Genomic DNA, 27,448 nt, shown 5'->3' with positions numbered 1-27,448 from the left:
TGACTGTGTTATCTTCATTGCATTGGAAACTGTAATAGCATATTCACAAAATGCTGAGGAAGTAACAGTAAAAAGCTAACTCTTGAAGAAGATAAGTTACATTTAAGAGTCAGGTTATTTTAAATTAGTCTTTACATGGTATTAGTGAAAATCAATTTCCAAGATGTAATCAACATATTTTTGGTTATTACATGCAGCAATTTGGAATGAAATACTTCCACAGAAGTCTCAATGGAAAAAAAAAAAATCCAGTCTTTATAATCGAAACGGAGAAAGTTATATTATGTCTTGTGGTAGCACAAATAAAGTTACACTAATGTCGTGGTTTGAACTCGGCCGGCAGCCAAACACCATGCAGCCGGTCACTCACCCTTCCTGCTGGCCCAGGAAATAGTGGAGGGGCAAAAAGGAAAAACAGTTTAGTGATGGTAACAAAACAATAATAATAATAATAGGAAGTCCAAATGGGTAATGCACAATGGGATTGCTCACCACCTGCTGACCAATACATAGCCCGCCCCTGGCAGCAATCCCGACAGAAGGAAGATCCCACCATCACAGACCACCAGAAGCAGAGAGAACCCGTCTCCTTTATATACCGAGCATTACATCACATGATATGGAATACTCCAATGGCCAATCCGGGCCCTGCACTCTGGCTGTGCTCCCTCCCAGCTCAAGAAAAGTTAACTCTATCGTAGCCAAACTCCATATTGGATGCTCCAGCTGTGCTCTTTCCCAGCTCAAGAAAATTAACTCTATCCCAGCCGAAACCAGGACAAATAATTATGCTAAAATTGTCTTTGTTTGAGAGAGAAGTGTTATTATTTAAGATCTGTCATGTTTAATTGCATAGAGCTGTGGTGGGTTGACCCCATCCAGCAGCCAATTGCCAGACTCAGTTCAGGAGCAATGAGAGAAAACTACCCCAGCTGCCAGTCATCAGATTTTTTAAAAAACACTAAAGCAACATTACCAGGAATCAGGATCTACAAAGTCACCATGATTTTACTGAAGTATTCAATTGCAACCACACAAGTAAAGTTTATCAACCTTTTTGAGCCATGTTTCTGATGTGTCGAGTTTGCTTTCCATTTGCTGTTTGGTAAAAGAGTCTAGATTTGAAATAATGCTATGTAGTATTGTTAAGATGCTTTTATTTTGATTCTCTGCCTGTATCTCTCACTGCTTGCCCTGAATGGGAGTTTTTAAAGTCTGCATACAAGGAACTTGAGTAATGTGGTGTATACTCAACATTTTTGGCAGTGACCAATTTGAGTGACAGAAGGCAAGCTGACATGCAGTGACAGGAGATATAGGTAGCAAGAGAACATGTTTGTTTATAGATACTATGCAAAGGAAGCAGTTTCTGCTCTGAATGGCTACAGGGAACAACCTTTACTGAAAGAGGCTGACAGAAAGGTTGCTCAGAGGTCAGTCACTCTCCAAAATACCCATGTTCCTGTGTTTCACCATGGTCATGTTTCATCTGTTTCACTGATATTTCTGTGAGGGAGCTCAGCCGTATTTTTGCTCTGTGGTCATCGTTGTTCCATGGATGGCAATTGCAGAAAAAGTTGCAGTTTGGTGCCAGTCCAAGTCAGGGTGGGTGGGTAAAGTACTCTGTTCCTGATCTGAGAGAGATGAATCTGATTTCTGCAGCAAAGAGAATTAGATAAATATTTGTATGTGCATATTTGTCATCTAAAATATTGTTTATGTGATTAATGGTAAAGGTTTGCTCCATTCTGATAGCCCACTTGTAAAAGGCTTATTAACTTCTGTGCTGCAGGTATCATGTTGTGCTTTATAAAACGTAATTAATCAAGGATTGTAGTAAAAAAGTAAAAAGAAGAATAAATACTGTAAATAGGGAAAGATGCCACCTATATTAAAGTGTTAGTATGTTAGGAATGTTCCAAATGGTGATGGTTCTCTGGAGTTATATCTACAAATATAACTAAACCAAAATAAAAATACAGGCTCAAACACTGGCCCAAAATCATGTTAAGCTTTTTAGTTATTTGTGTGCTTCCTGATACAGTTTGAATTGTACCATATAACACTATTTCACATGATGCCCAAACGTGGTTTGGCTCCTAACATGTGTAAGGGACTGTTGAAAGCAGTGGGAATGTCATCTCCCTGCTTCTGGGGAAAGAGGTTAGCTATACGGCAGTGAGCCATTTCCCTGCCACTTAGCCTTGGATCCAAAGAATGGCTCCTGGCTGGTTTAGTGGGTATAACCTTAGGAACTTCTCAGTTTCACTGAGCAACTAGATCAGAAGCAAACCTTCTCATACTTTTCTGGGAACGCAAAGGCAAAAAGGAAGCAAGGACCTATACTGCTGTTCCCATTCACTGCTTTAACCCTTGCAAACCTGGTTCCTTGCTGCTGTCCTCAAGGTTCGCAAGACATTGGTGTCTTGCCTGTGCCTCTGTTCTAAGTGTATTTTCCTTGCTGTGGTCATCTCTCTTCCTAAGCTTTCAAGATTTTCTTGGTTGCTTCTTTACCTTTCTAGTGCAAGATCTTTGTTCATCAGTCATTTGTCTTCCTTTCTGTGCCTGTGACAAGTGGGCTTGACCTAAGCCTGTCTTGGGTAGTACTGCAGTGTAAGCAGTATCAAGATGGTCAGTACTACTCTTTATGTTTTCTGAGCTTTTCTTTCCTATACAACTGCAAGCTGATTGCCTGGGGAAAATAAAATAGAAAGAAGGAAAGAAAGGAAATGAGGTAGGTGTTTATTGCCTGCCTTTGCTGTTTGGCTGCCTGGCAAGTGCAGATGAAATTGCTGGAAAGGTCTACAGGGTCACCATTTCTTAGATGTCTTAAGCACAGTGTGAAACATCCTGGAATGAGGTGGAAATACCACTGCTGACGGAGCAGGCACCAGCTCCTGTTCTTACTCAGGTGTTACAACATATATTCTGTATAGCCATAGTATGAACTTCTATTTGAACTCCAGAGTTTGTGTTAGTTTGTAGTAACTAACGGTGTATGCGAAGAAAGTCTTTGAATACTAACATGTTTTTTACAACAAAACTGTGATGTGATATTTTATTTATGCTTAAAGCAAAGACTAATATTTTCATGATAGCTTTGTGCTTGGTAAATAGAGCCTTTTAAAAATCTCTTGAGTGTTTCAAGTGACTTAATAGTGACTGCCACAATTAAGTGAGAATTTAGGCAGTCCTCTTGGCCAAAAATTCTCTGGTTTTCAGTATCATGAATTTGCTGTGTTGTAACCTCTGTAGAGAAAGGAAATCCTGACTTCTAAAAATAAAATGCATTGTTATTTTAAGAATGCAAAAGAAGAACGTTTCAGTTTGGTGAATGCAATCGTTTCAAAAATTTCGTACATTTATATATTTTAAAACAGCTGTATCAATGTAAGACTATTTATTTATTTTTACACAAGTTAGGGTTAGGTCAACAACCTTGTTTAGGTTAGGTCAACCTAACTTTTGTTTTAGCAAGTTAGGTTAGGTCAACAAACATTCAGTGTGACTCAGCTTCTCCACATGCTGTGAAGATGTTGTTTAGCCTACAGTCCTTATGTGTGCTGGATCATTATCTCTGTGCTGTGAAAGACTTCCAGGTTTTACCAGGGTTCTCCTGCTGTTATGGTAGTCACTAAGGACTTCTCTAAGAGGAAGGCTTGCAAGAACCTAACAAATTTTGAAGGAAAAAATAGGTACTTTTTAGAAGGACAAAATAATTATCACTAAAAGAGACATAGTTCAATGTAATGTTAAGAAAAAGATCAGTGAGGACTGCGATTAAAAAGACAACTCTCATTACTTCCTAGAATAAAGAAACAGAAACTATCCCTTACAGGCAATGTGCAAAACTGTAGTAACATACAAAAAGACAGACACAAGAACAGGACTTTTTTTTTCTTTTGCACCTTTAGCACTGAGAATCTATCTACCTGTTCTGTTACAAAAACATGACAATTTTGGTATGTTGAAAGAAGTATTTTTGCAAAGTGATCACAGCAACACACTTTTTTGACTATTGGATTACGTTAGGAATTACATTGAAACCAACATCAATGTTTAGAGCATGTGTTTTCCAGCTCTTCCAGATAAAGTTCTTTATGTGGAAGAAATTTATTTCTCATCAGTTTTTCATTTGAGGTATCTACTGCGCTAATCTTCCAAATACATAATTATTAAACCCAACTAGTGAGAGAGTTGTCTCACCTTAGACAGTCTCACCTTTCCTTTTAGTTAACTTCTATTAGAAATTGTGCTTTACTACAGCAAAGAGGGAGACTGAATATGTTCTACATCCATATAACTATGTATACGATTAATTATTAATAATTATTGAAAGCTTCCTGATTCATATTGGAAATATGTTAATGTTTAGGTATGTCAGGTCTTTTAAAGTTCTGTTTCTTTAATAATAAAACCATACAATTGTCACAGTAATTGGATAGAGTTTTAAATATCACCAATTTTTTTCAGCAGTTTGTCTTTGAACCTTGTATTGAGAGCAGTCGTTAATAAGCATGGTTATGGACATACATAGTTCAGCTTGTGTCTGCATGTGGATGGACATATGCCATTGAAATTAGTGACAAATACAATGGATAATGGATTAAATGAATTACTGAATATTTAGAGGTTCTAGTTGTTGAAATTTAATACGAGTCTGCAATTTTTTTGTAGTATCACTTGAAGTCTTTTAAAGTGAAACCCCAGAATTTGCATAATCATTTGGCTTCTATCCAGTTATTGGTGAAATATTTTGGTGGATTTTCTTGGGATTGTTTACAGTTGCCAAGGGCAGAAACAGTTCAGTGATTGCTTCCACTTTGGTATCTGCTGAGGAAAGGTTAGTGACGAGCCTCCTTTTGCCCTGTGTTTTATGGATAATCTGCTGCCATAGTACCAGCAAGCTGGGCAATACCAAATTATTACTTGAGATCGTGATCAGCAGGTTTTTTCATCTAAAAAAGTGATAATTTTTAATTTTTTTTTAAATTTTTTTTTAAGTCTTACGGGCAGATAACGGTTACATGACGTTTTCAGGAAATGAAAAAAGCACACAACTTCAGTCTGCTTATGGGCAACTTCAGATGCTAGTAGTGTTTCCTGTTTTTACCATAAAAGCTGCTACAATATCATATGAAACATGTTTTATATGAATGTTTAGACAGCAATTTTTTAAGGCTTAATGTTTGGAATAAAAGTCTGTTATGCTTTTCCCAAATAATACACTTTAATTAGGGTAACATTACAGTACCTGTAAGGAGAAACTATGGGCATAATAGAAGACCAACATCGTTGAAAAGCCAAGAGTGGAAATGCTGAAAACCTGACATTTAGGTCTTTGTTGTTGAAATTTTTAGAAGTAAATCTTAGGGTAGTCCACCTCTTGAGAGGTATGTGTATATACATCTTATTTCTTGTGGAGATGTAATTGATTAAAGTAATTCTAAAGTAGTATTCACAGTCTGTGAAAGATCACTGTATCTACATTGAGTAAATGTTAATAGCTTAAAAGCTAATAAACTAATATTTAAATCACTATTACCCAACAAGAAATGGATTGTATTCAGAATTGTAATACACTTGTAGTCACTACAAACAACAGTAATGAACACTATCTTGCTAATAGAATATTTCATTTTCCATTTTAAAGTGGAAGAGTAAAAAAAAAAAACTTGCAGTTTGATCCAGAAACATCACCTTGCTGAAACTTCAAACAGTCCCTCTCTGCCATCCGTGAAAGTGGTTTTTAAATGATCTCTAAATTACAAGTTTTCCTCTTCAAGCTGTCTGAAATCAGTTTAACTCTACTGTGACATGATTATTTGTCTACATGAATGCTATTTTACACTAATAACTGAAACCTTTTATCCTGCAAACTTAGATGTGTGTGCTTCATAAACAGTCACACTGATCAGTAGTAGTCACATTGTAAGTCAATTCAGTGCAGCTTTACAGGACACAGAATCCAGATCTTCCTTGCAATTTTAAGCTTGGTAAACAGTCAGTTTATTCACTACCAGAATTTTGTTTCTTCATGGGAGTGATTATTTTTTTTTTAAATGTCATTGTCAGTATGATGAAAAACAGTAGTGTATTTCCTTTTTTACTGAAGAGCATGTTATAGATTAGATAATAGTTTGAGAGTAGTAGTTGGTTAAATGTGAGATTACCTTTGCAACAGTGTTCTGACAGCATAGTGTAATATCCCTCTGGTACGTTACAGACTGCTTACCAGTAATGTAGAATGAGAGACCAATACAGTGCTTTCACTATAAGTCTGTTGCACTGATACAAACATAATAATGAATAGCATCTACATAGCAAGGCTGTACAACATTAACTGCTCTTATAGCAAAGCTAATACTTGTACATCTTCTTAGGATAGTTTCTATTTTGTTTTTTAAAAAATTTTCTTGCATCAGTTACCTTTGATTTAGTAAATTAATGAACAAAACCTGTGGATGTATAATACAGAGTTTCCTCTGTGATAATGACAGTTATATTGAGAACAGTCATGCCAAGGTTAGCATTGTTTTGGCCTAATACACTGTGGATAGGCACAAGCAAGATTTAACATCGCTTGTGGACAGAGAGACTTGTACTTAATAAATAAGTAAATCAATAATATAAAAATTCTCATACACATTTAGCCATACTTTTGATAAAAACCGCCCCCATTTGTACTAGATAGTAATTTTTTCAGTATAATGACTGTTAGGTCATATGAGATTACCTACTTTATCCTTCTATCCCAACGTAGAAAGATCAGCGGTCAGATTTCTGACATTTGTTTAATTTGTTCTGTTAAAAACCACTCCAGTAATAGAGATTCCCTTTCTTAGGCAAACAATAAGAATTTTTTTTTTAATTCTTACCCTTACAAATCTTTCCTTGTCTCCAGTCAAATTCCCTGTATTGTATCCCTTCCTGTGTTTTAGATTTTCTAATCCTTAATGTTCCATGCAGAGGAGAAACAGATTATACCCTTCCTGTCAGCACCAGTGTTTGAAGACTGTAGTCATGTATGCCTGGATCTGAGACAACGACTGCATGTGTCTAGGCTAAAGAACCTTCCTTTTATGGAGGATATATCTAATATGCTGTATCTTTCTTATGGTCTTACACATCTCTCATAAATTGACCTTAAGTAACAAAGTTGAAAGTACAGGTTTGGAAAATAGAAATAAGGCTCTTAAAAGGGATTCACACTGCACATTGGATATTCTCTTCAATAGTAATTGCATTCCTTCTTACTTGTATTTTGATTTTTTCCTAAGTGGTTTTATTAAGAAATACTCTTAAGATTTTCCAGAACTTTAGTGTCTACGGCGAACCAAATTTTCAACTTACCTTCAGGTGTGCTGAACCTTTCATCCTTAGACCGAATGCATTTTGTAGTTTTAAGTCTTTTAGAAGCACGCTGTGCAATATTTCTTCTCTTTACACTGGAAAGTATCTAATAAATAACAACATCAAGACTGGGGATAGACTTACATTAATACAGAAATTTTGCTAAATTGCAAACCTGGAACCCAGAATTGTTTGTAAGTGATATAAGTCATGTTAGTGAGTTGATCTTTATAAAAAAAAAAAAAGAAAAAAAGAGGGCGGCAGATTTGAAATACTCAGCTAAACTGTGGCAGTTTAACAAGTTATGCTGTAAAGGGTCATTTATCCTGTTCTGGTTGTAAACTAATGCACCTTAAATTAAACCACACTCAAAGCAGTTTAAGATTAATTTTATTTCACACTTGGAGTAGGCAAACAACGTGTATATGGACACAGTTGTGGTGTCTTAATGACTATTGATGGCTGTTTTGCATCCAGAAATAGATCCTATTTATGAACCCCAAGTAAACAATTTTCCACTCTCCTGATTCTTACAGAAATACTGAATTTCCTCATTATTGCAATTACAATGACCAATTCCACTTTAAGCAGCTGTTGTACCAAAACAAGAGCTTTTATTAGCACTGGGAATTTAGATCCAATACCATCGTTTTTAGTTAAGTTAGTTTTAGTTAGCTTTTAGATAGCTTAACATGTATGAATTTCCTATTTTGTCCTGTATTTTGCAAAAATAAATGCTATTTATAGTGTTGTAGTACCAAGCAATGTGGCTGCTTTTTGTTTACTTTTGTTTGTGCATATCAACATTATTGTTGGCAGGAATAAGCTTAGCTGAGGGAATATTTTTGTCACTGTTGCAACAGTTGGTCCTTACACAATGTTTTATTTGGAGAATCGTACCATCAAAATGGCTTTCTTGGCATGAGAGTAGTTTATCTGGAGAAACTAACTTGAACCCAGAAGATAATTCTTGTGTATAATTTATCAAAAAATGTGATTGAATTTATTTTTCTATACAGAATGTAATAAATGATACCTCAAAATACACATATTTATATATACATACAGAATACATGTAATGTAGCAAATACTTTTATAAGTAGAAAAAATAAAGCTAATTTGAAAGGAGCAAATGGAATGGGAATATAAAGAGAGAATAAACAAGTCCATAATGAGTTAGAGGGAAATGTCTGTAGTATCTCTGATATCCAATGAGATGAGAAGATTCTTTCAGTGTTTGAAAAGGATCAGCAGTGCCCATTTTGAAAGATATTTTTAATTTTTTCACTGCCTCTGTAAAAGAAAATTCTCATTCTTACGACATGCCATCAGGCTTGAATACTGTAGCAAGGTAGGAATCTGTTAAAGTTATAATCTCACCAGAATTACTTTCTCATGCATGTTCTACATTTAAAATGTTTAGGAGAAGAGTGAGTCTGCCTGCTGCCAGCTCAAGTGCTGAAGTGAGGGAGGAAGAGCTTGTCCAGCCATGGAGTGCCATGACACAGGCATCAGGTGGCTCCAGCAGCCTTTTGGGTTCAGCTCAGTGCTTCTAGGTCAGATGCTGAATGGCTCTGTAAGACACTTGGGTGTCTCTTAGTGCCTGCATCATCTGCTTTTCTATTACCTAGGCTATGCTAGCACCTGTATGGATGAAGAGGGTAATTGCAGTTCCCACTACATCTCTCAAAAGCTTTGATTCACTCACACTTATGCTTAGTGTAAAGCGAATTTCTTAAAAAACTAGAGTAACTATTTCACATCTAAGACATGAATTTAGTTTGTTCTTGAACTAGAAAAATGCTTTTGGCACTAGGTTGAATAATTCATTATTTTAATGAAATTTGGAAACAATGATACCTTGAGAATTAAGGCCCTTCAGCATTATTTGGCTTATTCTTACAGTTTTAATCCTTAATATTTACTACATCTTAAATATGTTATTGTTGAAATACGTCATCTTCGCATTTGGGACGGTGGGAGAAAATGTCATCTAGGTTATGTTGTCTTTCTGCGAGATTAAGAATATTCCATATAAGAGAACTGATTTTAGGATTTTTGCACTGTTTCTCAGAAATTACTTCCTTAGGTGAAAATTACTGTTTTTACTATATTTAGGAGTTGATTTCAATTATACTGAAAGTTTAAGTCTAGTTAAGATGATAGAGGATATTACTTGAGCATTAACATATATCTATAGAGTATCAGGAAGACACAAAGGCGCAGATTCACATTCATGCATAATGAAAATTGGTTTTGTCTAAATTTTCTTTCTAAAACTCTGCTGTTTTGCCTTCTTGGTAAACTTCAAAGTAACTTAATGTAGATCCTTAGTATTACATGTCTTTTGGTAATTGAATAAAAAATGAATGGTTTTGATATGTAAGCACCAGTAATAATGCCCGTGTACAGTCAAGAATGGTTCCTGGCTTCCCAGGAAAAGGCACTTTTCTAAGGACAGTGAGAAGGTGCCTGCACAGTGGAATCATCCAAATACAGCAGCATTTAATTGCTTCACTGGTTACTTCATGACAAAATGTGACTTTTGGCTGGCTAACAGCTCCATTAAAAGTGTGACCTATATGAAAACTCTATTTTAAATAAAAATTCAGTATCCATCTTGACTAATTTTATTCCACCTGGTGTTGCTTCTGTAAATTTTGAATATGGTAATGCATATCTTTTACAGAACTAGATTATTCAGTGTTCATTATTTTGCAGAGGAATATGAAAATAGAAAATACCTTTTTTGCTCCCCTTAACAAGAACAAAACCATGCATAACGCAACTGATCAAACTTTTAGAGAGCAAATTTTTGGTCCCCATAGAGATGGTAATCATCAATGGGAAATATTTTGGAAATGTGAATTGAACATGTCATAGTAAGCCATTTTCAGCTCTATGAACATGGTAAAGTATACCTTGCTGTTACTGTGACTATCCAGTCAACTGACGTTGTGAATATGAATGGTTAACTGATTACTAGGAAAGTTTTACAAATATGTATCTCTTATGTATGGAATTGTAATGCCTGTTTAGAAGTACAGGTGTTGATGTTGGTGCTAAATTTCTCCAAGTTTGGCAATAGATTGCCAACTCTTTGGGTTCATAATTAGCATTAGTGCTCAAGGAAATGGCCTTGAAATAGAATCTCATGTCACATAGATAAGGGATCTGTCTAGGATTTTTAACATCGTGCACGGTGCACATGAACAAAAATTCTGCATCTTTAAACACATGCACTGTAGCAGAATTTTGCAGATATTCTGTGAGAATGTTTTATGTTTCGGAGTTGGAAATTTTTTCCGTTCAGTATAAAAGCTCTATGAATAACTATATACAGCATCTTTTTTTCAGGCAGGTAATCTGCCAACCAAGAATTAGCAGTGGGTTGGTATTTACGGTATAATCTGGAATAAGACAGACAAAACTTCAGAGATTTAGATTTCATTCAAACCAGGAATCTGACTGTTTTGTCTCTCTCTTTTCAGTGCATGCTTTAAAGCTTTAAAAAAAGCATAAATTTCTTGGGATACTTGGATAGGTTCTGAAGCTTCCAGTAATCACTAATGAATCCGTTGTTTTAAAGTACTTTTTGTTGGGTTCCTTCTATTCTATATTGTTTTCACAGTAATTATAACCTCAAAACCTGCCAATTTATCCTGAGCTGTGCTTATCTTGAGTTGTGTTTCTTTCACTGCATGTTGATAAAACTGCCAAATAACACATGGAGTAGTTCAGTAATATAAAATTAAATTGAATCTTTTGTATTGCAAAAGGATTTCTTGGCTGCGCTTTCAAAACAAACTTACTTCTTTAAGATGGGAGCATGAAAAAAAACTCACATTTTTGTGCTGCAGGAAAAAAAATTGAAAAAAAATGCTGCTTCAATAATAATCTCAAGTTTAGATTGTAACTTTTGAGTTTTTTAAAATCATTTTTAGTTTAAACAGGTTTTAATCTCTTTTCAAAGCACCAGCTTCTTTGCATCAAAATAAATGATTAAATTTGGAAACATTGTTTTATGTGTCTAGTAGCTTAAAGTAGTATATGTCTAGTAACTTTAGTCTCAAGAAATAGGTATTTCCTAATGAGCTATCATTTAGGCATTGCATCTTAAGTAGAGCTGAAAAATATTTCTTCTGGCCTCAAGGCATCTTTTTGGCAGTAGTATGTGGAGAGATCATAGAATCGTGGAGTAATATAGACTGGAAGGAAGCTCCATAGGTCATCTAGTCCAAACACCTGCTCCAGGAGGGTCTAATTAGATCACCTTGCTCAGGAACTTGTCTTTGAAAAAGTTATCAGCAGTGGCTAAGGGATGCACTTATTTCTGTCTCATTTCCTAGTGAATACCCCATTGCTTGCAGAGGAAGAGAAAGGCAAATGAGCTTACTTGCTTGGGGGAAAAGCCATTTTCAGAATATAGTGATAAGTATTGTCACATATGAAAAAATATTTATCCTGTTTGGTACTAGTCTGAGGAATGGTCTAGTCTGCCCTCAAAATTTAATTATATATTATTTGTATTTTACAGTGTAGTTAAATTTTCATGGGTTTGTATTTGCAGTTTCCTGAATGTGGTTTCTACGGAATGTATGACAAAATTCTGCTCTTCCGTCATGACCCTACCTCTGAAAACATTCTCCAGTTGGTGAAATCAGCTGCAGATATCCAAGAAGGAGACCTAGTTGAAGTTGTCTTGTCAGGTAACTAAGAACCAATGAAAATTGCTGTCGTACTTTTGCAATTGAAAATATCCACAGTATTTTTGTCCCAGTTAAGATTCAAGAAAAAAGAAAATTTGTTCATATGGACTTTCACCTACACTGGGTCAAAATCTTTCTTAGACGTATATAGGCATATTATGCCTATTAATTCTTTTTTCCTATTGCATTGTGTACTTTTTAACAACTTTATTTTGTCCATATTACTAGTTAAGCAACGGGTTAATTTTTAAAAAGCAATTTGAAATACGTATATTCTACATTTTTAGAGGAAAAAAATAATCCTGTGTGGCACCACAACCCTTTTCAAAGAAGCACTGTAAGAACAAAATGTAACAAGTGACAAAATACAATACAAAACAAAATAGAATAGATATTTTAACACTTCATTAACAGAGTAGCTTGAAAATTAGAATTGTTCTTCACGTCTGGCATGAAGTATCAACAGTTTAATATTTAATTGGCTAGAGTGCACATTTTCTATTAGTTGATGCAGTCAGTTCATAATTACCTGTGGAGAAATTGTCAAGGCCGTTCTTACTAACAGTGACCTGGCTCCTTTGAAAGTAAGGATTTTTAGCTTTTTTACCTTATGTGAAGTGCCATGAAAATGTCCACTGGAAATAGAGTAACTTCTTTTTCAAAGCCCTACGTAACAATGCCTGACAGGACTGCTCTGACCCCTGACATGATTTATTTTTAAAAATAGGAAAGGAAAGGAAAAGGAAAAATCTAAATTCTAGGTGGGGAAGCAAAGAAAATTATAGAAATGTATATTATTTATGAATAGCTGTCCAGGAGGAGTGCTGGATGCTTCTTGTACAGGGCTATTGATTGTGTGACAGGTATAAATGATGGTATGGAAGGTGAAAAGGTGGTACAAAAGAAAAAAACTTTAGGGCTTAGGAAATACAAAAGTCAGAGGAGACAAGTTGATAATACAAATCTGTGCAAAGCCAGAGAATGAAAGTTATAGTTTGATGGTGACTAGCAGGTGAAGGGATGTAAGAAGATACGTAGTATGAGTGACTCATGAGGTGAAAGGCCAAATTTTGGAGGCAATGAAATGACAAATGGATTTAAGGAACATGTTTGGCCAGCAGACTGGCCATAAAGAGTGGGTTATTCTAATTGAAGTAGGAAATAAGCACAAATTATGTTACTGGAATGTAGAGGAAGTCTGGGGATGCCCTTAGGTGCCAAAAGCTTAGCTGTAAGAAGGGATGAGGTATGTGACTAGTGCAAAGTTTACAAGGGTATGCAATACAGAGAATGATGGAACTGTAAAGATGTAAAGGTGGTGTTTGATAAATAAAATTTAGAAGATGTCTGAAGGGCTTTATTTTTGCAGTTGGAAGATGCACTTAAAGCATCTGGAAAGGCACTTAAAAATAGAAAGACACATGTTTCATAAAAGCAGAAATTGAATCTACAGAAGAGTGTAGGTTTAGTGAAGAGAAAGCCAAACTCCGAATGGATGCTGAAAAGTGGAGCTAAGAATTAGATCACATAATTTAAGCCAACTGAGCCTTTAAATATAGGTTTCTTTTATAGGACCCTATTCCATACTGTTTGATTAGAATAGGAAGAAGTACAGTAAGGAATAATGCAACTCATCCCTGTAAGTCATTGTTCATCTTTTCCATATCAGGAAACAAATTTTTCCCTTTAGAAAAAATACCAGTAATCAGTATTTCACATTTCCCCCAGAAGATAATCACTCCAGATCAGTAAATCAGATGCAGTGGGAAAAAATCAGTAAGGAATTTAGTGCTTTATTTGATGTGTTTATATGCTTTTGAAATGGAGACCATATCTTCCATTTTGCCAAAATTAGGCAAGTAGCTGTTTAAATCAAGAGCAGCACTTTATGTACTACTTGTAAGTGATAAAGGAGGACTGTAGTTTAAGAGCATTAGAGGATTTATGGTTTTACTTTTTGGGTGAAGTGTCTCTCCACAAAAATGATCAAGCGTAAGCAATTCTGCGATATTTAGAGGAAGACTATTAAATCAGCATTGTGTGAAAGTGTGGGTGGTACCTACAGTTGCCCAGGATCCATACATTTTTTTTCCCTCTCACCCTCCAATTTAGAGTATACATTGCTGGCTGAAGGCTTTGAATGTTTAATATCACAAAGTACTGTTGTACTGTTCTAGTAACCAAATTTTAGCTAAAGGTAAATCCCCAAAGTGCGCTGTTACGCACTTCCTAATAATTGTGTTATACAGTTGTTGACAGTATTGATCAGCTGTATCATTTTATATGATTTTATTTATGATGAATTCATGAAAGAAATTTATCTTGTTTATTACCTTGTTACTGATTCATGTTGGTTTTGTGATGGACTATTTCACTTCTGCAATGCCCTGACTGGATCAATTGTAGCTAAAGGTGTGGAACTATAGCCGTCTGTCACGATGGATTAAAAAAAGAAAAAAAAAAAAAAGAAAAATAGAGAATTTAGAGTATCCAAATCTTATAGAGGGGTCATTATAATGGAGGAAGTTCACAGATTAAGAAAATAATTTTCATCTTGAATAAATTTACAATGCAAAACACATATGTAAGATTATGATATATTGAGAACTAACGATAACAATTTTTTAGTTATATTTTTAGTTTAGTTTTAGTTTTATTTTTAGTTTAGTTTTTAGTTTTAAGTATAACCATTTTGTAGTTTTACAGGAAATAGGGTGTGATCACACCTGCATGGTCATAGTGTTTCTGAGTATTTAATGCTTGATTTCATTAACTTTTTTTCACTGAAAGTGATTAATAATTCTAATCCCTGAGAATAGTTCTTGCTTCAGTTTTATCATTATTATTATTTATCATTTATCTATTAGCAGTAGTTACTAATAGAATTAGTTTCTTCGTGCTTCTTTGTTTTGTTTAGTTTCTGAGTTTTGTATCCTGTTTCCTGCCCCGTCCCATCTTCTCGCCACCCCCCACCCCCCCCACACCCCGTATAGCTAAAGCTACTTCTGTAAAATATAAGGGAGAAGTATTACTATCTCTTTGACCAGCCACCAGTCCAGTGCTAAAAGTTGTTTCATGTGTTATTTTGAGAGTGTCTAATTTATGTAATCTTCACTACAACCATCACTCATGTCCTCACAAAAATAAAGTGGCTTTTTTTACTTACAAGCCAGACTTGAAGAATCTTAACTCTTCTGGTAAGGTATGCTGGTTTCTTAATTCCATATGGCCCAAAGACTATGATTTTGTTTCCATGTTTTTATTGAACAATTGAAGTAATCATTTTTCTCTTCTCTGCGAAAAGATTTGAAACTCTACCTTGGGCCTTTCCTTTCTTAGCAATGAAAAATTGTTCTCTAGTTCTTAAGGAAATAAATCTGTATTTACAGTATTTTATATTAGCAAAGCTGACAAAGTATTCTTTTTAAAATCATTTATTTTTAAACTAGCTTCAGAGGCAGTAGATTTAGAACAGTACAGAGTACTTGAAAAATTATGCCCTAAGTAATGATACTGCTTTCAACTCAGCAAGTTTGCACAATATTCATCCAGTATGTTTGATGGTGCATACCAGAAATGTACTTTGACCCTGTGCAAAAGACAGAAAACTATTTACTTTTAGATTATGATTTAGATTAGATTATTATTTAGATTAAGTCCATTTATCTTCTGGACTAGGGAGACCAAAGCTGAACACAGTACAGAGCTGGACAGTGCAGAGTACTCGAGTGGCTGTGCAATGACATTCATCAGCACTTACAGGTGTGACCTGTCAGGCCCAGTGGATTTATGTATGTCCAGTTTGCTTAAATGTTCCTTAATCTGATTGTCTTCTGCTGAGGGTAAGTCATCTTTGCTCCAGACTTTTCCTTTGGTCTCAGGGATATGGGATTCCTGAAGGCTGGTCTTGCCAGTAAAGACAGAGGCCAAGAAGGCACTGACTACCTTGGCCTTTTCCCTAGCCTTTGTCACCAGGTTGTCTGTCCCATTCAGTAATGGGACCACATATTCCCTCCTCTTCCTTTTGCTGCTTTAGTTAAGAAGGTGAAGCTTACTGTTCCGTCATATTTAAACAAATGGTATTCTCTGTTAATCTTGTGGAAATCATCATAGCACAATATGGTGAAATGGGACTGAAAAGAGGTTACAAGCATGCGCCGCAGATGCTTTAAGTAGGTCTGTGTGGTAACGCATGTAAATATTAGTTTTCCTTTTATATTGTTCTTCACCTTCTCTATTCTCCCCCATTGCCTGAGTTCTTGTGTGAGTCAGTGTTCTGCTCTTGAACTATTCTGCTTTGGTGGGTATGCTCACATGAGTAAGAAAGCTGATTTATGTATGTTATTAGTTACATTTTTCACTCCTGTTATGTTTTAAGAAACAAAACTGAGAAAGAGAATTCATATCCTTTAACAACAGTTTTTCCACATTTTTATTCCAAAAATTGTTTTTGTAAGGATGATTTCAGTTAATCTTTATCAAGTCATCATATCACCACAGATGACCAAAGTATACCTCTGGCTTTTCTGGCTACTAGTGCATTAATGTTCCAGTCTTTTTGCAACAAATAAACACCCTTCTTTGACAAGAATGCCTGTGGGTTTTTTTGAAGTTATTTGTACCACTTTGTAGATTCTTTTAACTATATGCCTACCATGTATGCCAGTGATCCTTCAGGAGTTTCAGAATATCACTGTATAAAATCTTCTACAAGCTATTAGAACTTCACATAAAAATGACATTTCTTGTGCATGACCTAAACAGATGCCAAGGATTTTACAGCAGGTAACAGTTTATAAATATTAGAAACACCATTCAGATAGAATGGACTAAAGCAGTCAGGAAACAATATTTAAATTATTTCATTTTCTTGTCCCAACCTATTTTAATATTTTAGTATCAGATTAAATAAGTGTTTAATAACAGATCTATCAATCTACAACAAAATGTTTTTAATTAAAATATATGCATCTTAATTTTTTATATCCAGTATCAGTATTTATTGCAATAGTATGTGCAATCACAAAATTTCGTTTTCTCTTACTTTCTGAACTTTAGATCCTCAAGAAATGCATAATGCATCTTTGAACACTATTCTGTAAATGTAAATGGGTGTTTATTTTCAAATACGCTGCTTTTTCTGGCGTGTAAGATTGTAAGGTTCTTACGTGATACAAACAAAACCGCAAAGAAATTTTAGGAATTTTGTGATTTTGTTCTTTCAAGCAATGAATACATTAAAAGTTTATCCAAATTTGAGTTCTGAAGGCAACAGTTCTATTGCTTATTACTTTACTAAGGTACTGGGAAAGAAAAGGTAAGATGTCACAACTCCTCTTATAGACTAATAAACTTTATTTAGAAATCTTCTTCCCTCTTTTTCTCCAAAAAAGTGTTTTCTTCTGGTACTATTTTGATAATCCAGAAATTACATGGGTCTTCATGGAGAACCACTGCTTAAGTATCTAGTTCATGTAGTTCTGGAATTGAGGCCTTTTTTTTCCCTCCCCAATTACAATGATACGAGTTCAGCAAGAAATATCATTTAATTCCTCATACCTCTTCATGCAGCTTGTCTTTGTAGATTACACACACATAAATGCCTTTCTGTTAGTACAGTTGAATGTATGAGGTTTTAAAGTGATGTAGTTAATTGATGCAACCTGCTTCTTAGACCAACCGTTGTTTCTTAATAAAATACTGAAATCAGCTTTTAAAGAAAAAACAAACAAACAAAATTGTTACCCATCTAGCTATGTAAAGAGATCTCATTATGAAACCTTGATAGCAACTGAGGTTTGCTAGAGGAGGAGGAGTGGAGAACACTCAGTCAATCAGTTGGTGATATCTCAAGGAGTTTAACAGTTGAAGCCCAAGAAAAGGGGTGAGTCAGTTGTTTGCACCTTTTCGGCTGCATTGTCATATCACATTCCTCTGTGTGATTTCCTGAAGCTGGAATCCCAGCTTTCATCAACTTGTGTCTATTTTCATTCTTCCTCCTGTCCTGCTGCAGGAGTTTTCTGCGAAGACTGATTGCTAAGTCATATTTTCTATATTGACATGCTGTAATATCAACTCCTAAATGCTACAGCAAGCATAAATAAAAAATCAGCCATGCAGTACCTATTCTAATATTAAAGAATGGGGAATTTTTTCCCCAAAATTACTCATGAACTTTAACATTGCAGAAATTTCTGAATTTAGTTAGACTCATCTGCTGTATAGTTCAGTATTTTTCACTAGACAATACTATGCTCAGAAGATTTTATTGCTATCTAAATGCAAAGGACAGCAAATGAAACTTGTAACATGTCATGTGCTGGCTGATGATTACACTATTGTAAATGAAGACCTTCAGTCAGATGTCTCAAGTTATATAAGAAATTAAATACGTTTCCTCCATAAACACAGCATCCGTGTCCTCCCACAGATGAACCTTAACTAAATGCAGTAATTCATTTCCACAATGATAAGTATTCCCAGTTCTGCAACACTAGCAAAGAGAAAGAACTATATAAATAGTCTGTAATGTTCGGGGAAGTATTCAAACTAATGCAGGCAGGTTTTTATTGAAATATATTCAGACAGTTTCAAATTATTATAGATTTTGGCAATATTGCATCACAAATTAGCTAAAGATGGGTTATCTTTCCTTTTCAATTAAAAAAAAAGTCTACCTAGATACAGGGTCATATGAGGGGTTTTTTTGTGATATGTAATGTTTCGGCTATGCCTTGAAAATTTGTTTTGAAGGGAGGAAAAAACCCTCTGAAAACAGGAGAGATTGTCAAGGAGCACTACAGTGGATGATATTGAACACTTGAGCAGTGGAAAGGATGAAAGAAATGCAATATATGTTCAGATGCTTATGTTGAACTGGTTGTTTTAGTTCTAGCCTACATTATAAACATTCTAAACAGAAAATGCATTCTAAAGTTCTGTAAATTCAAGGTATATTATGGCTGTTATTTTTGAACGGCGTGTCTGAAAGAGGCAATAGAACATAGTGTTACTGCTACGGCTTTGCTGCTGAAAACTCTGTGCGCTATGGGTAAACATCCCCTGAGGCACTGATATCTGATGTCAAAAGCTATACTGATCTACTGCATTCACTTTTTATTGCACATGTCGATACTGGTCAGGGTAAAGAAAGCTGAACTGTCAGTCCTAGTACTGTGGGGTTATACAATCAGTTCATATGCATTTTCTAATTTTTTTTTCTTATTGTACTTATGTTCTTGTCAGTTTAAGGAATAATAAATACGATTGTCTTCTAGTTTAGAGTTCATATTGCAGGTTCTTTAGATATGAGAATTTATCTAGAAAAATTTATGGTTGAGGGGCGTTGCTCATTGTAGCTGAAGCACTTTAATCCATTTTAGGGAAGAAAATGGTACCTGTGAATGTTGTACAAGTGAAACAGTTTGTGGTAGAGCTAGAGGTTTCTGGTAAAACACAGGAAATTTAATCAGCTCATAATGCAGCACCTACTGTGCTTTTATATTCATAATGAACATTACTTGCATTTTGCATTGGTGCATTATGCGCCAATTTTAACTGAAGTGTAAGAATCGCGTAACTCACTGAACAAATGTTATGTGTCTGTCTACCGAGGGGTCTAGAGGAGATAAGCACAGGCTATTGCAGTCAGCCAAATGAATTGTCATTATAGTGTCAATATAGATTCTGGCATTTTAGAAGTGAAGGTTCAGGCATTATTATGAGAGTGGAAGCTAAAGGGTATGTTGAGTTACAGATTCAGTCAGCTGCACGTTAAAAGAGGAAAAAACAAACTTTCGTTATGAACATTAGTAGCCCTCATAAATACAGTTTTTTTTTTACCTCTTAAATTGTCGTCTTCCTTTTATGTATTTAAAAAATTTTGCCTGTTTTAACAGTTTGTTTCAGTTGACTACATGAGATTCTGATAGTGTTTGTATAGCAGATATGGGGACACTTGAGAAATGTATTAAACTCACAAATTTATATGTTGAACCCAGTTGCCTTATTAGGGTGCACTCTTGGGCATTCATTGAACGGTATCACTAATACCATTCTGTCAGTAATATCTTGCTTGCTGTGTTGCTGTTTTCTTAGCTGTGCATTTTCTATTTCATCTTCAAAATATTAGAAAAGTTCATCTGGTCTCCTGATGCACAAAAGAGGAAAGTCCTCTACTAGTGCTGTGGAATTCTTTACTAATGTGTTCATTGAATCTAACATTTACTTAATTAAATTGTGTTTCAAACTGGAAAAGGGTCCGAATCTTTGGAGAGGTGATTTTATCAATTTGTATTTGTAGGAAGGGTTACTTTTAATTAGATTACTCTGAAAAAATAGTAGGCAGCCCAAACCAGGAAGAAGAAGCAGTTGCAGAAGTTGCAGTTGGTTATAATCAAAGCAGTTACAGAAGTTGCAGTTGGTTATAATCAAAGACAGCTGTAAAAGAGCAGCCAGTCTTTCATAAACACTGAAAGGAAGAGAAACCAAAGGTTGCACCTTTGTAGGTGTTTCTCTCTAAAATGCAGTCTTATTGTTTGCTCAAGAAAAGGAAGTAAATTTATGTAAGGTGAGCTTAAGTTGAAAAGTGTTCTTCAGTCTTGATGTGCTTTAAGTAGTATTTGCTACAAGCTTCAACTGGATCTGTGAAAAGATAACTCATGTTCCACTCATGAAATAAAGGATGCAAGTGCAAATCACCAACATAACATAATGAAAAATTCACAATAGATTTGAACAGAATGGAATATGTTTGTTGTGATAAACTTGGCTTCTTTAAGCTTAACTCCTAATTTTTGAAGCTGTTTGGTATTCTTTTGACTAGCCTTTAAAAATTACTTATTTCAACTGCCATTTGTTAATGCCAATAAAGAGATACTAAAGATCAAGAAGTACAGTCCTTCGTACCCTTTCTTTCTGGAGAAGTTAACTATTTAAGAAGTTATTACATGAGAACTGGATTGTAGATGAGTTAACTCCTTTCTAAAATAAAGGTTGTGATATTATTTCAAGCTGTCTGTAGATGCAACCGCCACCACTTCAGCTGTGTTTTTGTGACCTTTTCCAGATAAAAGTATATTTCCCTTTTTTCCCTTTAGTGGAGACACAGACTATTCAACAAGATGACAAATGAGAGCTACTGTGGCTCTGTACTTCTGTACTCTGATTCTTTTTGAGTTCTGCTTTTCAAGGCCTTCAAGGAAACAATTACTTTAGATGCCTTCAGACTTTTGTTCTTGTCAGCATAGTTTATGTGCTATGCTATACCTGGTTCATCAGAATTTATTAAAAACTTGCCCTGTCTTTTCATGTTATATAGAGGGGAAAAAAATATATTTATGGTTTTAATATGAGTTTGCCTATAAAAAAATCTATCTATTTTTACTGGGGCAAAATTACATTGGGATGTAAGAGATCTTTGCCAGCCACTGGAAGGCAGATGATGAAATGTTAACATCTTGTGTGAATTAGTGGAATGTACTTCATCTGCTTGATGTGAGCAGTTGTGCTTAACTTGACAGGTTTCCTGAAGCAAGAAAGTCAAATATCAGCTATTTTACGTTCCCTTACTGAACTGATGAGGGCGGGAATGGATCCACTGCTTTTGTTAAGAAGCTGTTTCTGTTCTAATATCACATAGATGGTACACCATCTGATTGTTAGATGTGGACGTTGTATTTGTATTCAGTACAGTTTATACTGTCTTGTATATGATAAAATATATTGAACTGGATAAAAGCTGTGGATAACTATACAATTATAGCAAATGCCGTGTATCAGCTGGATTGTAATGTTAGTCCAACTGCCAGCTCCTTGAGATAAACATTATGACGTTATATCTTTGAACATAATTCTATATTACTTATATAGTTGGCTATAGTTTGCAACTTTGCTTTGTTGTGATTGAAAAGCATCATTCTCTTGGTGTCTTCATGGCTACATTAACGCCCTCTTGTGTCTTTCTATCTTTATCCTGTCCAAGATGGTATCTCTTAAAATTATTCTTCCTCTATCTCCTTCTAATTGTCTCTAACTGTCATCTTTCTTGTTTCTGTAGAAGTAAGGCTCACTACTGATTAGGTTAAAGTAGAGTAATTTTGTATCCCTCACTGTTCGTTAGCCTACATCATTCTTGGATCATGAATTTCAGATAGATGACTTTGTGTTTGAAGTTCTTAGGACTAGAAGATTCTTTTCTTTGTTTATGTTTTGCCTCACTGTCTTTTCTTCAGCTCATAATTGTTATAATTCTGGATAGAGGCTTCAAGATGTGTATTTTCTTCTGCATCAGCAGAATCTTTCTGAACTCCCCCTCCCTTCTTGCCTTACCATTCTTTCCTTTCCGCTGCAGGAGGGAGTAGGTAAAAATAGGAAAAAAGAATAGCTGTCCTATCAACATCACTTCCTTATGTTCTCTGACTGCATCATCAACAGTACACACTGAGTAAAATGATATGCAACAGGCAGATGTTAGTAGGGAAGCAGTCAATGTGTCAACTTTACTTCTAGCCCTCTTGCAGAAATACAGGCCATGCTAGTTATTCTTCCCTGGGTCTTTCTATACATTTTTAGTATTTAATGATTATTTCAGCAGCAGAGAATTTGAAATAATTGTAAGTTCTTGTGAACATGGATTGCAAGAAAACAAGCAGTGTATTTCTTATATAATAATTAATAACAAAATTAGCTTTACAGTTTTAAGTAAGCTTTTTGAACCCTAATAATTTCCCACTGATGTCAGGAATTTAGATGTCATTTTAAAGCTTCAGTACTTGGTAATCATAAACAATGTCATTTTTTTATTTATAAAAAAACCTAAACTAAATGTTGGAAAAAAATACTGTTGATAGGGAAGATGAATTTTCCTTGAAAGAAGCTACACAAATTCTTCTGTCATGACAGGTCCTTTTTATGAGAGGTCACTGTTCCATGGCAAGCTAAATGGATCAGATATACTACGTTGTACACCTCTAATTGTCCAATTTTTGGAGACAATACGTTTTCAATTTATCTGTGAGCTGTTTAATGAAAACAGCAAGTTTTCTGTTCAGTTGAAATAGCATACTTGGTTTTCCAGAAGTCATACAAACACTTTCTTTTCCAAAGGCCCATAAAGAAACTATGATTTCATGAAAGAAGAAGATAGATGCTCAAATGGATTAGTAACTATTTATGACTTGGGAAACAAACTGTATATATACATGCTGTTTTCACAGTGGAAGCAGGTCACTACCAGAGGTTCTTAGGTCGGTGCTGTTAAATACATTCATAAATGATCTGGAAAGCATGACTGGTAAAGTGTCAGTGTCACTCCAGATGAAATTCAGTATAGATCAATATAAAGCATCAGCGGAATGTCTTGATTTTTATCTCTGTAGCAAGGGGCTCTGAGTTAGTTGATACTACCAAAAATTGAGAAGTTCAAGTTATAATATGAAAGTATCATCTTAGTGCTCAGTACCAGTCCAGAAAAGCAAATATAAGTCTTGGAATTCTTAGGAAAGGAATAGAGACAAAACAGAACACACTTGTAGTGTCACTGCCCTTGTATCATCTGTCTTTGTGACATCCTCTGAGGTGACATCTGAGGTGGTGGTCTGGGGAAATACCACCAGATGCTGCTGCTGTTTTGGGAACTCCTATTTGAAAGACAGGATTCCAGGCTTAGTAGAATTTGGTCTGATCCAGTCATTCTTACACTTTTGTATTCTTACCACAAGATTTCACTGAAAAGAAACATTTTTCAAGTTACGTCAGTTTAACAGTGGTAACCCATTTCAATGCCTGCAAATTTTCTGTGTTGTTATGATTAAGGTAGAATAAGCAGTTACATGATTTTTAATTATTATGCATCAATAAGCTGTATAGCCAGCTTTCCAAGAAAGGTGGGATTGAACTTGATTACAGTTCATTACAGTTACATTCACTGCAGTTAATGCATTAAAAAAATGCCTGTCAGATTTAAAGTAGACCTAATTAATTCTTGGCGTTCATTTTATGTTATATAGTAGGTATATATGTTAAAACCTCTGAACTTCAAAAAAATTTTGGTGAGGTAATTTTTTTCCTCTTTTACTCAATTTTCTTAATATTATACACATCACATTTACCCTTCTTTAAAAGGTTTTAGATATTATCAATTTGACTGAGTCCATTGATAGCTGGCTGAACATGAGCCATCAGTGTGCCGAGGTGGCCAAGAAGGCCAAAGGTATCCTGGCTTATATCAGAAATAGCGTGGCCAGCAGGGACAGGGAAATGATCTTACCCCTGTACTTGGCACTGGTGAGGCTGCACCTCGATTACTGTGTTCAGTTTTGGGCCCCTCACTACAAAAAGGACATTGAATTACTTGAGTGTGTCCAAAGAAGGGCAGTGAAGCTGGTGAAGGGTCTGGAGGACACATCGTACGAGGAGCAGCTGAGGGAACTGGGGTTGTTTAGTCTGGAGAAGAGGAGGCTGAGGGGAGACCTCATCACCCTCTACAACTACCTGAAAGGAGGTTTCAGAGAGCTGAGGATGAGTCTCTTTAACTGAATAATAAGCGACAGGACAAGAGGTGATGGCCTCAAGTTGCACCAGGGAAGGTTTAGACTGGATATTAGGAAGCATTTCTTTACAGAACGGGTTGTTGGGCGTTGCAATGGGCTGCCCAGGGCAGTGGTGGAGTCCCCATCTCTGGAGGTGTTCAAGGGTCGGGTTGACATAGCACTGAGGGATATGGTGTAGTTGAGAACGGTCAGTGTTAGGTTGATGGTTGGAGTAGGTGATATTCAAGGTCTTTTCCAACTGAGATGATTCTGCGATTCTGTAACACAACCAACTTAGTAACAGTAGCTCAATAGATTATTCAAGTATTATATAGTTCAGCAGTCCTCACTTCAGTGATGCTTTCTCAGAAGACTGGAGGTGATGAATGAAACTTGGAGTCTGTGGTACATTGTCCTATATTTTAATGGGTATTTCTATGCTAATTGGGACTTTTAATGTGATGGTATCATCTGATTAGCATTCTGAATCAATATGAAATGCTTATAATTAAAAGGGCATTGATGGAGAAAACAAAAGGGCATGTTAATACAAAACATCTTTCCATCAAAGGATGAATCAATTCTGTTTACTGTTCTACAAATTCATTTAATCTATTTAGTCTTTCCTTACTCTATGGTGTGTGAAACTTGGGCATGGCTATAAATTACTTCACAGGCCTCCCCAGAGCCTTCTCTTCTCCAGGCTGAACAACCTGAACTCTCTCAGCCAGTCCCCATAGGGGAGGTGCTCCAGCCCCCTGATCATCTTTGTGGCCTCCTCTGGACCCACTTGAGCAGGTCTATGTTCTTTTTATGTTGGGACCCCAGTGCTGGACACAGTGTTCCGGGTGGGGTCTCACGAGACCGGAGCAGAGGGTGAGAATCACCTGCCTCGACTGGCTGGCCACACTTCTTTTGATGCAGCCTAGAATGCGGTTGGCTTTCTGGGCTGCGAGTGCACATTGCTGGCCCATAGTCAGTTTTCCATCCACCGATACCCCCAAGTCCTCCACAGGGCTGTTCTCAATCTCCTCTTGTCCGGCCTGTATTTGTGTATGGGATTGCCTTGACCCATGTGCAGGACCTTGCACTTGGCCTTGTTGAACTTCACACTTCATGAGGTTCACACAGGCTCAGCTCTCCAGCCTGTCCAGGTCCCTCTGGACAGCACATCCCTTCCCTCCAGCGTGTCGACCGCACCACACAGCTTGGTGTCATTGGCAAACTTGATGAGGGTGCACTCAGTCCCACTGTCTGTGTCTCCAACAAAGATGTTGAACTTCACTGGTCCCAATACTGACTCCCAAGGAACTTCACTCATCACTGCTCTCCAGTCGGACATCGAGCCATTGACTGCAACTCATTGAGTGCGACCATCCAGCCAATTCCTTCTCCAACGAGTGGTCCATCCATCAAATCCATGTGTCTACAATTTAGAAACAAGAATGTTGTGCGGGACAACGTCAAATGTTTTGCACAAGTCCAGGTAGATGACAGTTGGTCTTCACTTATCCACCAACGCTGTAACCCCACTGTAGAAGGCCACCAAATTCGTCAGGCACAATTTGCCCTTAGTGAAGCCATGTTGGTTGTCACCAATCACCTCCTTATTTTCCGTGTGCCCTAGCATAGTTTCCAGCAGGATCCACTCCATGATTTGGGTGGGCACAGAGGTGAGACTGGCTGGCCTGTAGTTCCCCAGGTCTTCCTTTTTTCCCTTTGTGAAAATGGGGGGTTTGTTTCTCCTTTTCCAGTCAGCGGGAACTTCACCAGACTGCCACGACTTCTCAAATATGGTGGATGTGGCTTAGCCACTTCATCCGCCACTTCCCTCAGGACCCGTGGGTGCATTTTATCAGGTCCAATGGACTTGTATACCTTCAGGTTTCTTAGGTGTTCTGGAACCTGATCTTCTCCTACAGTGGGTGGTTCTTCATTCTCCCAGTCCCTGCCTTTGCCTTCTGCAACTTGGGTGGTATGACTGGAGCACTTGCTGGTGAAGACTGAGGCAAAAAAGTCATTGAGTACCCCAGCCTTCTCCATGTCCTGGGTAACCAGGTCTCCCATGCCCTTCTAGAGAGGGCTCACAGTTTCCCTAGTCTTCCTTTTATCACTGACATACCTATAGAAGCTTTTCTTGTTGCCCTTGACGTCCCTGGCCAGATGTAATTCTATCAGGGCTTTATCTTTCCTAATGTGATCCCTTGCTGCTTGGACAATTTCTCTGTATTCCTCCCAGGCTATCTGTCCTTGCTTCCACCCTCTTTAGTCTTCCTTTTTGTGTTTGAGCTTGTCCAGGAGCTCCTTGTTCATCCATGCAGGCCTCTTGGTGTTTTGCCTGACTTCCTCTTTGTTGGGGTGCATCACTCCTGACCAGGGAGGAGGTGATCCTTGAATACCAACCAGCTTCCTCGGACCCTTCTTCCCTCCAGGGCTTTTTCCCATACTACTTTGTCAAGCAGATCCCTGAAGAGGCCAAAATCTGCTCCCCTGAAACTTGCTGTGTGCCCCCCTTGCTGCCCTAAGGATCTTGAATTCCACCATTCCATGGCCACTGCAGCCAAAACTGCCCTTGAGTTTCACATTCCCCACCAGTCCCTCCTTTCTAGTGAGAACAAGATCCAGCATAGCACCTCTCCTTGTTGGGTCCTCTATCACTTGGAGAAGGCAGTTACCATTAAACCATTCCAGGAACCTCCTGGATTGCTTACGTGCTGCATTGTTGTCCCTCCAGCAGATATCAGGGTAGTTGAAGTCCCACATGTGGACCAGGGCTTCTGAACATGAGGCTGCTCCCATCTGTCTGTAGAGGGCCTCATCTGCTCAGTCTTCATGGTCAGGTGGCCTGTGGCAGCC

At 36.7% G+C, this 27,448-nt stretch overlaps 1 protein-coding gene across 4 annotated transcripts in view; it reads left to right on the top strand.

The window, feature by feature from the left end:
* Positions 1 to 27,448, top strand: part of PRKD1 (protein kinase D1) — a 150,791-nt gene that overhangs the window by 60,006 nt on the left and 63,337 nt on the right. For 2 of the 4 annotated variants that reach the window (XM_074824541.1, XM_074824539.1), the window contains exon 2: positions 11,924 to 12,062. In XM_074824541.1, the coding sequence (XP_074680642.1) occupies positions 11,924 to 12,062 (139 nt within the window). Of the gene's footprint in view, positions 1 to 780; positions 1,039 to 11,923; positions 12,063 to 27,448 lie in introns of those variants that run through there. The other 2 variants (XM_074824538.1, XM_074824540.1) reach the window with 2 other exon arrangements.

Source organism: Strix aluco, chromosome 4 (genome assembly GCF_031877795.1).
Source record: "Strix aluco isolate bStrAlu1 chromosome 4, bStrAlu1.hap1, whole genome shotgun sequence".
NCBI classification, from domain to species: Eukaryota; Metazoa; Chordata; class Aves; order Strigiformes; family Strigidae; genus Strix; species Strix aluco.
This window is presented reverse-complemented; position numbering and strand designations above follow the sequence as displayed.